The 17,168-nt window shown below is 36.5% G+C and overlaps 1 protein-coding gene across 4 annotated transcripts in view; it reads right to left on the reverse strand.

The window, feature by feature from the left end:
• ECHDC1 (ethylmalonyl-CoA decarboxylase 1) overlaps positions 1–17,168 on the reverse strand; it is a 46,515-nt gene that overhangs the window by 25,957 nt on the left and 3,390 nt on the right. For 2 of the 4 annotated variants that reach the window (XM_059083572.2, XM_067010713.1), the window contains exons 2-4: positions 9,682–9,729; positions 5,895–6,116; positions 378–520 (exon numbers count right to left, since the gene is read on the reverse strand). In XM_059083572.2, the coding sequence (XP_058939555.1) occupies positions 378–520; positions 5,895–6,114 (363 nt within the window). In that variant the 5' untranslated portion in view covers positions 6,115–6,116; positions 9,682–9,729. The remainder of the gene's footprint in view (positions 1–377; positions 521–5,894; positions 6,117–9,681; positions 9,730–17,168) is intronic. The other 2 variants (XM_059083573.2, XM_067010712.1) reach the window with 1 other exon arrangement.

Below are 17,168 nucleotides of genomic sequence, written 5' to 3' on the forward strand. Positions count from 1 at the left end.
TGTAATCATAATTCAAAAGAAAAATTTTCAACTGTAAGCATTTGTTGAAGTCTACCATGTGCCAAAGCTATGCTAGGTACCTCATGGAAAACTTATCATGAGATGCTAAGGGACTTCCACTTAAAAAATTAAAATGCTTGCTGGCTTTAATAATGAACTTTTTATTGCTAGTCTTCCTGTCCTTCATTTTATTCCTCATTACTTCACACTATTACAAGCTAATCTTTAATTTAAGAAGCAAAACAAAAACTCTGATCCTTGGAAAGCTATTAAAGAAAAGCTGTCATGATAATAACCATATAAGTAGAACATAAGTATCTTAGCCCAGATGTCTGACAAACATGTAGAACCTATTGCATAATTCATACAATACTTGCCTCTGGAGTTCCTAGTGCTTTCACAGCATTCAGATCAGATCCTGAGGAGAAAGTATTTTTTGCTCCGTGGACAATGAGACCTTTCCCCTCTGTCCAATTTTCCAACTCAATCACTTTTTCCAGAAGTTGTAGCATCATAACACCTGCCAGAGGGAAGGGGGAATCAAAAACACATAAAATATTGGACAAAATAGAAATAATTTACAAACTGTAAGGTGTCAAACAAGACTCTTCGGTCACAAATTTTACAAATATTTACTGAATGTCTATCAAATGCCTATCATGTTGGTACTAAGGAGTATATACAAAAGAGGCAAGCATGACAGTCTTTGCTTTAAAAGTTTACAGTTTGATAGTGACCTCTTTCTCTCTCTCTCTCTCCCTTAATTAAGAAGTCACATAATGATCAATTCAATAGATGCAGAGAAAGCTTTTGACAAAATTCAACACCCATTTATGATAAAAACCTGCAGAGGGCTTCCCTGGTGGCACAGTGGTTGAGAGTCTGCCTGCCGATGCAGGGGATGTGCATTTGTACCCCGGTCCAGGAGGATCCCACATGCCGCGGAGCGGCTGGGCCTGTGGGCCATGGCTGCTGGGCCTGTGCGTCCAGAGCCTGTGCTCCACAGCGGGAGAGGTCTGCATACCACAAAAAAAAAAAAAAATCCTGCAGAAAGTAGGCATAGAGGGAACTTTCCTCAACATAATAAAAGCCATATATAACAAACCCACAGCCAACATCATTCTCAATGGTGAAAAACTGAAACCATTTCCACTAAGATCAGGAACAAGACAAGGTTGCCCACTCTCTCCACTCTTATTCAACATAGTTTTGGAAGTTCTAGCCACAGCAATCAGAAAAGAAAAAGAAATAAAAGGAATCCAAATTGGAAAAAAAGAAGTAAAGCTGTCACTGTTTGCAGATGACATGATACTATACATAGAGAATCCTAAACAGGCTACCAGAAAACTACTAGAACTAATCAATGAATTTGGTAAAGTAGCAGGATACAAAATTAATGCACAGAAATCTCTGGCATTCTTATACACTCATGATGAAAAATCTGGGAGTGAAATTAAGAAAACACTCCCATTTACCATTGCAACAAAAAGAATAAAATATCTAGGAATAAACCTACCTAAGGAGACAAAAGACCTGTATGCAGAAAATTAGACAGTGATGAAAGAAATTAAAAATGATACAAATAGATGGAGAGATATGCCATGTTCTTGAATTGGAAGAATCAACATTGTGAAAATGACTCTACTACCCAAAGCAATCTGCAGATTCAATGCAATCCCTATCAAACTACCACTGGCATTTTTTACAGAACTAGAACAAAAAATTTCACAATTTTTATGGAAACACAAAAGACCCCGAATAGCCAAAACAATCTTGAGAACGAAAAATGGAGCTGGAGGAATCAGGCTTCCTGACTTCAGACTATACTACAAAGCTACAGTAATCAAGACAGTATGGGACTGGCACAAAAACAGAAATACAGATCAATGGAACAGGATAGAAAGCCCAGAGATAAACCCACACACATATGGTTACCTTATCTTTGATAAAGGAGGCAACAATATACAGTGGAGAAAAGACAGCCTCTTCAATAAGTGGTGCTGGGAAAACTGGACAGGTACATGTAAAAGTATGAAATTAGAACACTCCCTAACACCATACACAAAAATAAACTCAAAATGGGTTAAAGACCTAAATGTAAGGCCAGACACTATCAAACTCTTAGAGGAAAACATAGGTAGAACACTCTATGACATAAATCACAGCAAGATCCTTTTTTGACCCACCTCCTAGAGAAATGGAAATAAAAACAAACAAATGGGACCTAATGAAACTTAAAAGCTTTTGCACAGCAAAGGAAACCATAAACAAGACCAAAAGACAACCCTCAGAATGGGAGAAAATAGTTGCAAATGAAGCAACTGACAAAGGATTCATCTCCAAAATTTACAAGCAACTCATGCAGCTCAATAACAAAAAAACAAACAACCCAATCCAAAAATGGGCAGAAGACCTAAACAGACATTTCTCCAAAGAAGATATACAGATTGAACAAACACATGAATGAATGCTCAACATCATTAATCATTAGAGAAATGCAAATCAAAACTACAATGAGATATCATCTCACACTGGTCAGAATGGTCATATCATCAAAAAATCTAGAAACAATAAATACTGGAGAGGGTGTGGAGAAAAGGGAACCCTCTTGCACTGCTGGTGGGAATGTAAATTGATAGAGCCACTATGGAGAACAGTATGGAGGTTCCTTAAAACTCTACAAATAGAACTACCATATGACCCAGCAATCCCACTTCTGGGCATATACCCTAAGAAAACCATAATTCAAAAAGAGTCATGTACCAAAATGTTCATTGCAGCTCTATTTACAATAGCTAGGACATGGAAGTAACCTAACTGTCCATCAACAGATGAATGGATAAAGAAGGTGTGGCACATATATACACTGGAATATTACTCAGCCATAAAAAGAAATGGAATTGAGTTATTTGTAGTGAGGTGGATAGACCTGGAGTCTGTCATACAGAGTGAAGTAAGTCAGAAGGAGAAAAACAAATACCGTATGCTAACACATATATATGGAATCTGATAAAAAAAAAAATGTCATGAAGAGCCTAGGGGTAGGGCAGGAATAAAACACAGACCTACTACAGCATGGACTTGAGGATATGGGGAGGGGGAAGGGTATGTTGTGACGAAGTGAGAGTGGCATGGACATATATACACTACCAGATGTAGGGTGGATAGCTAGTGGGAAGCAGCCTCGTGGCACAGGGAGATCAGCTAGGTGGTTTGTGACCACCTAGAGGGGTGGGATAGGGAGGGTGGGAGGGAGGGAGACGCAAGAGGGAAGAGATATGGGAACATATGTATATGTATATCTGATTCACTTTGTTGTAGGGCAGAAACTAACACACCATTGTAAAGCAATTACACTCCAATAAAGATGTTAAAAAAAGGAAAAAAAAAAAGAAATCACATAAATATGTGGTTAGGTAGAAAAAATAATACTGGCCCTATGTATGAGAAATCTGTACCAGTAGTTAAAATAATCTTTTTGGCTTTGTAAAATAAACATAAGAGTTGAAACAGACCTTAAAGAGTATCTGGTTGGCTGATTTTCAAACAAGGGCCTTGAGAGTTGTGTGGTGTGGGGCTCATTCATCATCTCACAACCCAACCTAACCCAACCACCATCATCCAAATCAAAGCAGTTCTGCTTGTATTAGTTTTAAATATTAGGCATCAAATTAATACTTGTTTCCATCTGAATAAAAAGTTTTACTAATGTAAATTATAAATTGTAGCTATTCAGTAGTAAGTTAAAACTATTTATCTAGTCTAAATCTCTAGAGCAGTCTTAGCTTTCTAATTTTATTTTTCCTAGGCTAATATAAAAATTGGCTTTTATTCTCTGAACCAGTTGAAGGTATGCAGCTGCACTGTCCAGTAAAGTCGCCACCACCCACATGTAGTCACTGAGCACTTGAAACATGGCTAGCCTAAACTGAGATGTGCAGTAGTGTGTACAGCTTTTGGCAGGAAAGGCCTCTTTTCAGGAAAGAGCTCTTTGCAGGAGGCCCCTTTTGTCTTGTCACTAACCTTAAGCCAGACACCCCCATCCTCTACTCATCTCTGACCCTAGCACAACTTTCAGATCTTTTGATTACACAATACGTTGCCTAACCTGTTGGCTCTTTCCATAGATCAAAGAAGTAGAAATGAAGAATAGGTAATTAAGAGATGACCAGACCTCTTCCCTAGCTTCCCCTTCAGAAATCTCAAGAATAAATCTGTGTGAACAAGATAGCATCTATTTTTTTCTTTTTTGGTACGCGGGCCTCTCACTGTTGTGGCCTCTCCCATTGCGGAGCACAGGTTCCGCAACCGTGGCTCACGGGCCCGGCCGCTCTGCGGCATGTGGGATCTTCCCAGACCAGGGCACGAATTCGTGTCCCCTGCATCGGCAGGCAGACTCTCAACCACTGCGCCACCAGGGAAGCCCCAAGATAGCATCTAAAGAAAAATCACAAGAAGTCAACAAGCCTGCACACAGTGGGGGATGGTAACGATTCTGACCCCTTATCTCAACGACTGAGATTACTTCCCCTTTTCCCTTTAAAACTTTCATGGATGAGCAGAATCTTCAGAGGTGGTTTTTGGGGGACACTGAGTCCAACATCTTCCCAGATTGCCAGCATTCTGATTAAAAGCTACTTTCCTTTCTACCAACATTTGTCTCTTGAGTATTGATTTTTGAGTGGCAAGCAACCAGACCTGATTTGGTAACAGTAGTGTAAAATACATATCCGATTTCAGAGAATTGGTATTAAAAAAAAAAAAAAAGGAAAATACTTCATTAATAATTTTTGTATCAGTCATTTGTTGAAATATTTTGAGTATACTGGGTTAAATAAAATGTTATTAAAATCAATTTTACCTTTCTTTTTCCTTTGTAAAAATATGGCTACTAGAAAATTTTAAATTACATATGTAGCTGACACTTGTGTCCTGCCTTATACTTCTATTGGTTAACATTAATAGAGACATCTCTGAATTCTGCTGAATGTAAAGAAAAGTCATCTTGTGTTTAAAGACCCACCACTGATAATTTACAAAGTTTACAGTCTACTGAATTATGTGTATAAGTATGATTATATATAGACACAAGAAACTTTACTGGGATATTTTTGAACCCAATATTTCAAATGCTACTATAAAATATAATTCGCTCCCCCCACAATAAGTATATAACTAACAAATAGAGATTGTCAAAATCACCTGGAAACACGAGTACTGGGTAGTCAGGAAGGTAACTCATGAGCTCTTGTATAACATCATGGTAGAATAATTCGAATGTGAGCTTTGGCAAAAAATTACAAATTATCACAGGTCCTGGACCTTGAGGTCTCTTAAATATAAAATTCTCATATGCCAAGAGTGCTGCCTAGTAAATAGAAGGTATTTACCTGTATCTCAGAGTTAGAAAAGGGGCAACAAGTAGGCAAGTGAAGTGTTTTCAGTGATTATTGGAGCTACATGGTTAAAATGACAGTCTTATTTCAGTTCATAGAAAAAAAAAATTAAAGCTAAATAATTTTTTTTTCATTTTAGGCTTTTCTCTTTAGGTTTTAAAATCTTTGAAACATCCTTCCCTTTGTCTCCCAGTGACATTAGCTGAACACAAACAAATGAAGTTATTAAGCAGTTAACATTTCAATGGAAAAAATAATCAAGATTAATGTGATGGTTTCCTTTTTACCAACATCCATATTCACGGATTTTTAAAAAACATTAAAATATTCACAATTAGTAAAAGTGTTCCTGGTTCAGGTGATAGTTTTGTTTTCTCATGTTCTACAAAGAGTACCATGACTTTCAAGAATTCTGTCAACAGATTCAAGGATAAAAGCATGGGAGAGCAGGTTAGATTTAGTGTCATTTTTTAACTAACAAAAGAAAGCTCTCTATACCTGAGAAGGCATTCATTTTACTTGGATTGTTCAGAGTAAGAATGCCAATGCCATTGTCTTCCTTCTGAAGGTCAATGGATCCACCAGGAAACTGCTCAAGTTTTCTTTTCACTTCTTCCTCATGGAAGCCATGAGAGGTATTATAAAGTGACAATCCTATTTGATGTAGCAATTTTGTCTTCATAGGGATAGGTGATGTCTTCAAAACATGTCTTGCCATTTCTGGAAAAGAGATAAGTATGCAGTAGTCCGGATAAACAGACACTTTTAGAATATTACACATTAATAGGCTTTAGTGAGAGACCTTTCTGTTTATTGGGAGGACTTTCCTACTTCTCAAAACACTCTCTGAGAAGTGTATAGGATGCTTCCCTTCCCCCCTCTTCTCAAACCAAAGGATACAAGTTACATTATTTCAGTATATCATCAGGAGATGATGACGTAGTTATAGGGCATTTACTGAGATCCAACACACTAGGAGGATTTAGAAAAACGTTGCTGTTCTGTAGTTAGCACCATCTCCTGCCTTCAGGATGACAGCAGTTCTTCTTCCTCTAACTCTAAATCTAAGAATAAATTCAGTCCAGAAGTCCCCTTGGAAACAATCTCTATACAGAAATGCTACAGAGCAGTTCCAGTCTCTAACAGAAAATTTATTCTTAGCATTATCCTTACCTTATGTAATGCTCTATAGAAAAAGCTGGAGGGGGTCTTGAGGAAAGTGGGCAAAGAAATAGGAATGTATGTGTGTGGTTTCTGTGTTCCCCAAAGTTCTGTCACTCTTCTCACTTTATATATCTCATCTCTGGGTAATCTCCTATCTGCCCAAATGCTTTTTTGCCCTATGTAAGTAATTTTGTTCACATAAAAAATACATTCAGAAAATTATACAAATCATAAGTTACAGTTCAATGAATTTTCACAAGGTAAATACATTCAAGTAAATAGCACTCAGATCAAGAAACAGAACATGACTCCAAATAAAAATAACAACTATCTTGACTTCTAATACCCAAGATTAGCTTGCCTGCTATTGAACTTTATATAAATTGAAAAATATAGTAAATATTCTTTTGTGTCTGGTCTCAACTACGTTTGTGACACCCATTACTATTATTATGTGTAATTAGATTCTAAATAGTCCATTCTTTTCATTGTTGTATTTTATTATATGAATATACCACAATTCATCTATTCTAATGTAAATAGTCATTTGGGTTGTTTCTGGTTTTTGGCATAAAAGTAGAGCTGCTGTGAACATTTTAGTATGTCTTTTGGGTCAATAAGTATGCATTTCTGCTGGCTATATCTAGAAATGGAATTAGTGGGTCAGGCAGCAGCTGGCTGAAACTGCTTGTTAAACACTGAAGAATTTTGCAAGTTGCTTTTTAAACCATGGGTAGCTTGAAATTAACCATGCTGAGAGAATTAGCAAACTCTACATATCAATCTCCCCCCCCCCACACACACACACACACGGCCATTTTCCGGGTACACCACTGGTCATAATGATCACATCATCTGTTCATTTATTTCACTTTAAAAGATACTGCCTAAGAGTTTTCACATCCACAGCTAGTGAAATGTTCCAGTTGTTCCACAACCTTGTTATCACTTGCCAATGTCTTTTTTTTCCTTTCTTTCCATTTTAGACATTCTAGAGAGTGGTATATCATTGTGGTATCACTTTGCATTTCTATGATGTCTAATGAAGTCAAGCTCCATTTTCATATGCTTGTTATTTGCATATCATCTTTTGTAAAGTGCCTCTTCAAGTTTTCTTGCTCATTTTTTTGCCTTTTTAGTACTAATTTGTTGGAATTTTAAAATTTATTTTCCTACAGTTTTTATTAAAACTCATAAGACAACAAATTCTACATTTCCATCTCTAGTTGACACCTTACGCCCAAGGACTCCTAAATCAAACAAAAATCCACCTCCTTACTCCTCACCTCTAGATGTACCACAGGTTTCTCAAAATCACTGTTTAAACTTAACTCACACTTTTAAAACCTGTAACTACTTTATTCCTTCCCTTAACTATCCATAGTATCCTCAACCCAGAAAGCCACAGCAGAAAACCCAATCTCCTTCCCCATCTTCATTTCTCATATGCAACCTTTTTTATTTTTCCCATCCTTTACTTCTTCTATGACTAACATAGTTCAAACCTATGTACCTGGATGAATACAGTGGTCACCAATTAGTTGTATACTACACCTTAAAATCAGAGCTATCTTTCTACTGTATGCCCCTAGAAGTACAAATCTTCAAATACATTTTCACAGAAATTGAAAAGATTTAAAATTAGTCCTTCTCAGGACTTGAGCATGAACCTAAAAAATGAACCTGAAGGGGAAATAAAGTGATAAAGGTGGGAAAATTTAGGTCTATGGGAAATGAAAGGGATGGGTGAGGGAAATACAATGTTTTTACTAATTAAAAAGTATGAAATAGTTATGAAAAAACAGATTTTGGAGGCTTCCTAAATTATCAACTAAATATAAGTATCAGGTTCTCTCAAGATTCTCTTAGCTAGCAGAAGAAATCTACACTAAAAATTTCAGGAGTTATTGAGAAATGACAAGCAATGGGGCTAGAAATAAATCAGCAAAACTTATATTCTCATGACAAGATATATATTTATATGTATGCTCACAACTCCAGCAATGTGCAAAAAAGCCTTCTCATCCCCAACCACTGTTCTTTCTTTTTCATCTCCCCTTTCACAATCCCTAGATTCAAGTTCAGTGATCAAAGTCTGTGGGAAAAATAAGGAAATATGTCAAAATATATCATTCAAAATGAGTTTGGAAGCCTTCCTTGCTTTTTAAAAGACAAATTGCAAGAAACATACATAATAACTAGATTAGCAATTAAGATAAATCTTTTAAAACACAACAGTATTCTTTTTTGGATTAAAGTAGATAATAGCTTCATTCTAGGAATAAAAAATGGTTGAATAGTTTCTTTGCATAAAAGCCATTCAGTAAATTACACCATATGTATATAGGTTTTTATAGCCAAGAAGTTCAAAGGACTGGGATCCTAGTATATAAACATACATGCATATGATAAGAGCATTTGTTAAGATATAATTGGTAACAATTCAACTGGTATTTATTGAGTTCCTAGTTAGTGATCTCCCCTTTGGTAACTAGCTATTTCAGAGAGAAAAAAAAGTATTTTTCGTTTCATCAAAGAAACAAAATACATACACACACTCAGCAATAATATTCAACTCTCTAGTTGAAAATAGAACAAAATCCCTCCTTTTATTAAGCTCTATTAGAGACCTGCATCAAATTTTAAATATAGCCTTAACTTCATAAAAGGATTTTTTTCTCTTCACCAATAAACTTTTATCATGAAGTCTAATAATTTTCTATAGGCAGAAATGGATCCAAAGACATTAAATCAGTGCATAGGATTATACTTTATTTCCCTTCATTCTTTCCAAGTTTTAACATTCTAAGCAGAAGTAGAACAAAAATCAAGCAACATCCTAGTTCTGCTGGGGAGTAACCAAAGAAAGAAGTAAACTCAGATCAGCTCTTTTTTTGCAGTGTCTTGTGGCCAAAATATTGGCAGAGGGCGCTACTTTCAAAATACTCCCATCTTACGTATTTCCAGAGTATCAGTTCTTCACCTGATTACGTTAGCACTAATCTATTAGAATGAAAATTAAATAGTCCCATTACGCTCCCAAAACAAATCTAGAAAACAAACAAACAAACAAACAGAAAATAGGGCCCACATTTCCATTTTACAAGTAATGAAAGCTTACCTTTATGTGAAGCTTTCCTCTAGAGAGTGACCTGCTTACTGTCCAATTCTGAAACAACAGGAAAGCTCTCGAAGTTCTCACTCTGCTTTTTCTCCAAATAAATACATGTAATTTTTTAAAACAAATTATCAATTTATAAAAACCTTTAAAACTTGAGACACTATTTTAGGTAACTAAATAGCTGCCTAGAATCACAAGTCTTTTGAATAGACAAGAACATACTTTACATAAAGGCTATCTGATGAAATCAAAACATTTATGAGGTTATATGAAACTGTGCGACACTACTATTCATGTATTACTTCTATAAAAGATTGCTTTCATTTACTTACTTTGAAATCAGGTTGTATTACAGTTAGCCAGAATGAAAATAAGTGTAGACATGAAGAATGAAGAAAGCTAACCTAACATACTTTTGAAAAAGTTAGGTTTCAGAATGAATGTGTTGTAGTTCTTAACCTAAGTAATGGATACACAGGTATTTCTTTTCGTTGCTGCTGTTCTTTAAACTCTTCTTATGCTCTTTTCACTATATGCATGTATGCTACATTTCTCACTAAACATTTTTTTAACTGAAGGATATCATTCCAAATATGGGGGGGATGGTCTCTACCTTTGCCGGTAATCTCTCCCAACCTTCTAAACTGCCAATTTCAAAACTAGTTTTCTAAGTACTCTGTTTTTTTGCATAGAAGATATTTAATAAAGAACACAAATATTGCCATTGGTGGCCACACAGGTGTCTGAAGGTTCTGGCAGGTCTGACAACAGAGCAAGTGTCCTTATTAAAGGTAATGATATTTCTTAAAAATTGATGTACAACCAGAAACCAGATAAGAAAGAATTAGAGATGAAGCTCCTGCCTCCAGTAAATTTAAAAACTCTTATGTGTAGGGACCACATCTTATTCATGGCTTTAGCATACAGAGCTTTACATTTAATATTTGCAGTACTAAATGATACCTCATGTGGTTATTACCATACAGGGATTACTGTACCTAACCATCATTTCCCAAACTAAATAAAAGATCTTTATTTGCCAGATAGAAAAAGTTTATTTCATTGTTGGGATTCTAGGAAATGCAAGTCCAGGATATGTAGCTCCAAGTGTTCAAGGGTATTATTACAGTCAGCCAGAGAAGGAGATCTCCTTTTCACTGGCCCCTGGTCAGTTTGATCCAGGACCACCACTCCACCGTCAGTCCTACCTTAGGAGCCCCTGCTCCTTTTCACAAAAAAGACAAGAGCTTTGGGTCTGATTTTTTTTTCTTTTCATGTTTACAAATTGGGTTTGCATACAACACAATCTCTATTGGATTATTAATGCAAATACTAACACTTTTTAAGAAATGATGGTAAGTAATAGATAACAAGACATCGCTCTACCTAATGACATTGTTCCTGTAATAGTTTGTACGTATACACGGCTACATGTATTTCAATACATATGCACACGTGTGTGCACATGTGCACGCACTCTATATATGTGTGTATACCTATTTATAATGTCTGTAGTTGGTAATACATATGTTACAAGGGTCTGGTTAGTAGTATTCTTCATACTTTAACTATATAACCAGATTTCCCTCACAAGGGTTAGGACTAGCCTGTTACATTCTCTAACTTTCTAGGGATGAGAGGCAATTTACCCAGTGAATACTGAGGTTAAGACCACGCCACAACTAAGACCCGGCACAACCAAAATAAATAATAATTAATTTTTAAAAAGACCTAGTAACTGTTCATGGCAAATTTAAATGGGGAACCCATGACTTGACCTATTTTGCCCTACCTTCCCCACTCCTCCTTCAAAGGAAGATACTATCGGTTTTGAGCCAAGGACATTCAAAGTACCATAGCTTTCTGTAGAAGGCAACAGAGTGAAACTGTTTCCATTGGCACTGCTGCCACTTTGGATTTCTTTGTTCTGATCTCCCTCCTTTCCTCCTTTTCGTCTCTACTGGGTTCTCTCTCTCCTCTCTTTCTTTTTCAGCTTGTGTGGTACATGGAAGCAGGGGCTGCCTTTATCTTCAGAAGGCATTTGAAGAAGGTTAAAGGCAGTAGGGCTCAGGGTTCCTTAGGCCTACTTCTAGTCTAAGAAAAATAAGCTCTCAAGGTCACCTGCCAGATCAGTTCACAAAACTGAGAGGTCTACAAAGAGGGTCAGAGCCAAACACAATATGACCAAGCTTGCTTTTGCCTAGAATATGCTCTATGCATGTTTTGCCCCTGGGGATAAGTCATATATAGAAGAGACCACTCAATGGAAAATTTAGTTGGGGCAGAGGTCTTTTCCACATTGACCATGACTTCAGTATAAAAGAATTGTGCAAAAGAAACTTGATGAGAACTTAAATGGCTATTTTAAAAAATAAATAAATTTGCCTATGTTTTCCATAGTATTCTGTTTAGGAAAAAGAATAAGGAGTTAAACTAGAAAATAAGAAGGGGTAAGGCTTATAAAATCATTAGCATTTTTAAGTATTATGAAGGGGTAACAGAATCAATAAACATTATCTTCTCTCATTGTAAGGAGTCTGTCTGTTCTGTCGTCATACACTTCCCCACCTCCAATAACCAAAACAAGGGCAATTAGTATAGACATCATCAGATCTGTATCTCCTCATACTTAAATCATTACAAATTTAAATATTCATGTTACTAATATTTTTGCCTCATTGGACAACTTTGATATGCTGATTTTTCCATGAAAACCTTATAATAAAAACTCATTATCCTTTTTCTCTATTGATTCCATATTTTTCTTCTTTTCCCCCCTCACTCTTGTCCCCCTTCCACTAACTCTCCTTTCTTTTCTCTCCTCCCCTCATATCCCCTTGTCTGTGCCACACACTAGTACCAGAGAAACTCAAGGGCACTGCTTAAGCCTGTTACATTTGCTGACCTCAAGTTTAGGGATCCAATTCTTGCATTTGAAATAGCCTATTATGGATACTTTCATCCCAATTCTAAACTCAGGGATTAAATTAGACAATAGTTCAGTATTTAGAAGATGACAAGGTGTAAATCACTATTAAACTACCGTATTATCTGAAAATATAAGTGAACAAACAAGGGCTGAGATTCTGGTCTTTTATAAGCATGTAGTTAAGCAATCAGCATTTTGGGTTTGTTCCAGGATCAGAGGCAACGAAAAGGTTCGGAGGCATTTTTGATTTTATAAATTCTCTTCAGGACAAAAAGTATGTTTAAAACTCATCCTCGGGCTTCCCTGGTGGCGCAGTGGTTGAGAATCTGCCTGCCGATGCAGGGGACACGGGTTCGTGCCCCGGTCCGGGAAGATCCCACGTGCCGCGGAGCAGCTGGGCCCGTGAGCCATGGCCGCTGAGCCTGCGCGTCCGGAGCCTGTGCTTCGCAACGGGAGAGGCCACAACAGTGAGAGGCCCGCATATCACAAAAAAAAAATAAAATAAAATAAAACTCATCCTGCAGGATGCTTTGCTGTCCTACCACAAGCAGATTCAGCCCAGCTGAAAAAGCTCACAACCATACCATGGGAAAAGCGAAAGAGAAGAGAGTCCTGTGTACATCTGAGATCAAAGGTTTCACTTTCTCCAGTTTTGTTTTAAAGTTCTTCAAAGGTGATCAAATAGCTCCCCTCCCTAAACAAGATCTAAGCTAGCTGTTCTCTTAGAAGCCATAACCCGTTTTACCAAGTGCTGAAACTGCTAAATCTAGACAATAAACACCAACGCATACTTAATAAGAAAACAATTAGCTTAACGCAGGGAGTAAACAACAAAAAAATCAAAACTATTCTACTTTAGACTGTCAGTATATGACCTGTTTTTCGTATTTTAGTTTGGTTTTAGGCTGTCATTTATTAACCTACCTTTCAAGTTCCATTACGTGCCACACATACCCTTCTTCCTCTCAGCCGAAATGAACTCCTTTCAGTTTTTCAAATCCTTCAGGTGTTCTCTTCATTCCAAGCCTCTGAATATGTGCTTCCCCCACCCTTTACACCTTTTTCTTCCTCAGAGTAACTCCAAGTCATCTCCTTTAATACTCTAAACTATACAGAATACTTTTACTATCTGTTCTCACAATATTTATATCCTTTATTAACCCTCACTCACGCTTTCCTGTAATTACTTCTTTAACCAAATCTTCCCACTAGATTTAGCTGCAAGAGGGCATTTGCAGTGCCTAGTACAATACCTGACAAATAATATTCACCAGTGATAATTTGGCACACAATGCTTGAGAATCCATAATGCCATACAAGGCTTAAGAAGCTGTCCACAAACCAACTCTACCTACCCCTGTTTATTATTCCCACCACTCACCCTGTTTCGGTCCCATTCTTCCTTGCAAGCCGGTCTCTCTTCCTGGAACGCTGATCGCTGCCTGTGCCCCAACTAATTGAGATCTGCTCATCTTTCAGATCAGACCAATAAAATATTAAGAAAAGATCCTCTGTTTTATTACCATGCTCCTCCCTCCCGCAGCAGATTTTGCAATTATATGTGTGTGTAGCATTAAAAGGATTAATGAGGCTCAAAAGAATTCTAGAATGAAAGAACATTTACCAAAAATGAGTTAGTCATTTTTGTTGTTGTTGAAAAGTTGGCTGCATGAAACGAAGGATGCAAATTTTACTGAAGCAAGATAATTTAATACAGGTAGTGAGAAGGACAATTACAGAGTTCCCAGGGAATATTACCTACTGTTGAAATCAATTTCTAAGCCCAAAATGGAGCTGTTCCTGCCACGGGTGCCACATCAGCAAACCAAAACTCGGACAACCTCCATTAGATAACTTTCTGTATAAAGGCTTTATCCTTCCTGTGAGCACTCACTCACTTAGCATTTGGCCCAACTCCTTTGGAATCGGGCTGTTCCTATTGGAACTGTGCTGGTATTTGACCTGCAGACTGTTTAGGAATTTTCTTTTGCTCTAGGAAAAAAACCTGAGAAATGGGATCCCAGTAATCTACATGCTGGAGATCCCCCCCTCCCCTTTCAGGGACTCTGGACAGTATTATATTTAAAAATTGCAGTCCTACCTCATGCACGTTTCAAAGAAAGAAAGAAAGACGTGTCTTCTGAGGTCTCTCTTTACCCTCCTACAATTTTCTTTGTCTCAGGCCCTGCCTCCAGTGCCAGCTTCCTCCTTCCCCTCTCCAGGATGGGTACTAACACGGTTCAGATAGTGGGAGTCTCTGCAATAGGCCTTTTTTTAGGCCTTTTGAGAGATACCCACTCTTCCCTCCTTAACTTCCTCTGTCCCCTATTCATTTATTAGGCCAAGAATTTTTAGAAAAGTATCATGCTGGGATTTCTTTCTCCCCAAAAAGGAAATAATAATTCTAGAATTTGACAGTAGATAAATAAGCCTTCAAAGCAATAAACTCATTCCTTGTAATACCCCTATTTTACCTGTGAGAAAACCTGAGGCCAGGGATGGAGCTTTGTCCAGAACCTCTGAACAATAAATAACACCATTATCCCTCAGTACCCTATTGTTCCTAATCCCTACAAGCTACTGACAACTATTCCTACTCAGATCAAAGTTTTCGATAAACTCTTCTATTCTCTACTTTGTTATACTATGTAGATAATCTGTTTCTCTGCCCCCCCCCCGCCCCCCGCCTTCTCAAATTTCTTCACAGAAAGACAGCATCCACCTGTTAAAATGTTTGGCCTTAAAGGGATGTAATGTCTCCAAAGAAAAACTGCAGTTTGCTCAAACCCAGGTTCAATATTTAGGACACCTGATCTCAAGAACAGTGGAATGCATTCTTTAATAGGTATGCAGACATTTCTAAAAAGACAAGAGGACTCCGAAAAGACAGCTCTAAGAGGATCCTTACAGTATGCAATTAAACAGGTTAACTTAGTCCATCTGCCAGAAATACAATTTGGATACAAGTATTCTCTTTGAGTTTTGTACCAGGCTATAAGATCTGTGTCTGTCTGTATGTTATGTGCGTCCATATATGTGTTATAGATATGTGTTCTTTTTATACCTCCAGATAGTATTGTCAAACTTAATTTATAAAAACAGTTCTATTTAACTTGCCTAAAAAAATTAAGTACTTATATAAATTAAATTATCAGAAATATAAGAGAAACTCAAACAGATGCTTTTGTGGTTCATGTGATCTGGGAAAATATCTGGCATTAAAGCTAGTTTAAATTTGTTAGTCTAATTGAAACAGGCATGTCTTTAGAGTTATCAGCATTAAATATAATACTTTTACTCTACTTGGGTTTACTAGTCAAATAAGTTCATGTTATCTCTGTTGCAAGTTTGTTAGAAAAAAAATTTGCATGAGTTGATGGCTGACTTTGTCTAATGTCTCATGAAGTTTTTGTGAGTAATTTAAACATAAATGTTGGGAACAAATAATTCAGATAGATGAAAATGGGGTAAGAGTTTTTAGGTGCAACAATTATGTTTTATGATATGTGTCCTTAAAAAAAATAGCATACTCAAATCTTTATTGAATGTCTGGATCATTCTCCAAACATGATAAATTACTAAAAGATTAATTACTGAACACAGATCTATTAGACTTTTGGCTTTCTATTTTAGAGAAACCAAAGATAAATTTTTGTCTTTTAGTAACCATGTCTTGTGTCACACTGAAAGACTGTACTATTTAAAAGGGCATATGCCTTTGGAAACTAGAAAATGCATTTATAAATTTGCTAGTCTAAAATTGCTTACTTCTTAGTTTTCACTAGAAGTCAAAGTTTCTAACGGTTATATATTCTGATTAATAAATATGATTAAAGCTACTAGAAATGATAAGGAAAACATCACTGTATGCAAAGGAAGTAGTTTTGTCCTGAAGTAAAATAGTTGCCAGAATAAAAAGGATAAGACAAAATCTGAATGTAAAAAGAAAACTGTAGAAGGGTTTGTGAAACAAGAATCTTTTGAAAGAAATTTTTTATGCAATAAAGTAGGATAAGATTAAATATACTTGCTAAGGGTTTTTAAAGTAAGCTTTAATATCAATAGTGTACTTATGTAAAACTGGAACTTAATTTTCTTTCAGCTGCTAAAAGGACAAAGTTTGCTTGGGCTATTGGTCTGCTCCTGATAAGAGATTATGAAAGGTTTTTCCTTACTTTTTTGTGTTTTATCAAAATTATTTCCTGTGCTTTTATAAAAAAGCTGTCTTTTTTATAAAGAAGAGCTAAGGGTTTGGTTTGGTTTTTTGTTTTTGTTTTGCAGCTATGTAACCTTCTCTATTCGTCTTCTGAAATCTTTTTGTCATTTTGATTAAATAGATACTTAGTGTTTTGTAATCTTCGATAATCTTATTTGGTCAAATGTCCAAAACCTTTTGATATTTTTGAAACACTTCCCAAAAATCAAACTCTAAATTAAGTCGTTTTGACCTGAAAATAACTTTGGGAATCTCCAGACGGCCCCTGGGACTTCTCAAAGGACTTGTTCTCTCTTCTTATAAAAAGGGAGATGTTAATCAGGTTTATCTGATATGTCAAAT

This window comes from Kogia breviceps, chromosome 13 (genome assembly GCF_026419965.1).
Source record: "Kogia breviceps isolate mKogBre1 chromosome 13, mKogBre1 haplotype 1, whole genome shotgun sequence".
NCBI classification, from domain to species: Eukaryota; Metazoa; Chordata; class Mammalia; order Artiodactyla; family Physeteridae; genus Kogia; species Kogia breviceps.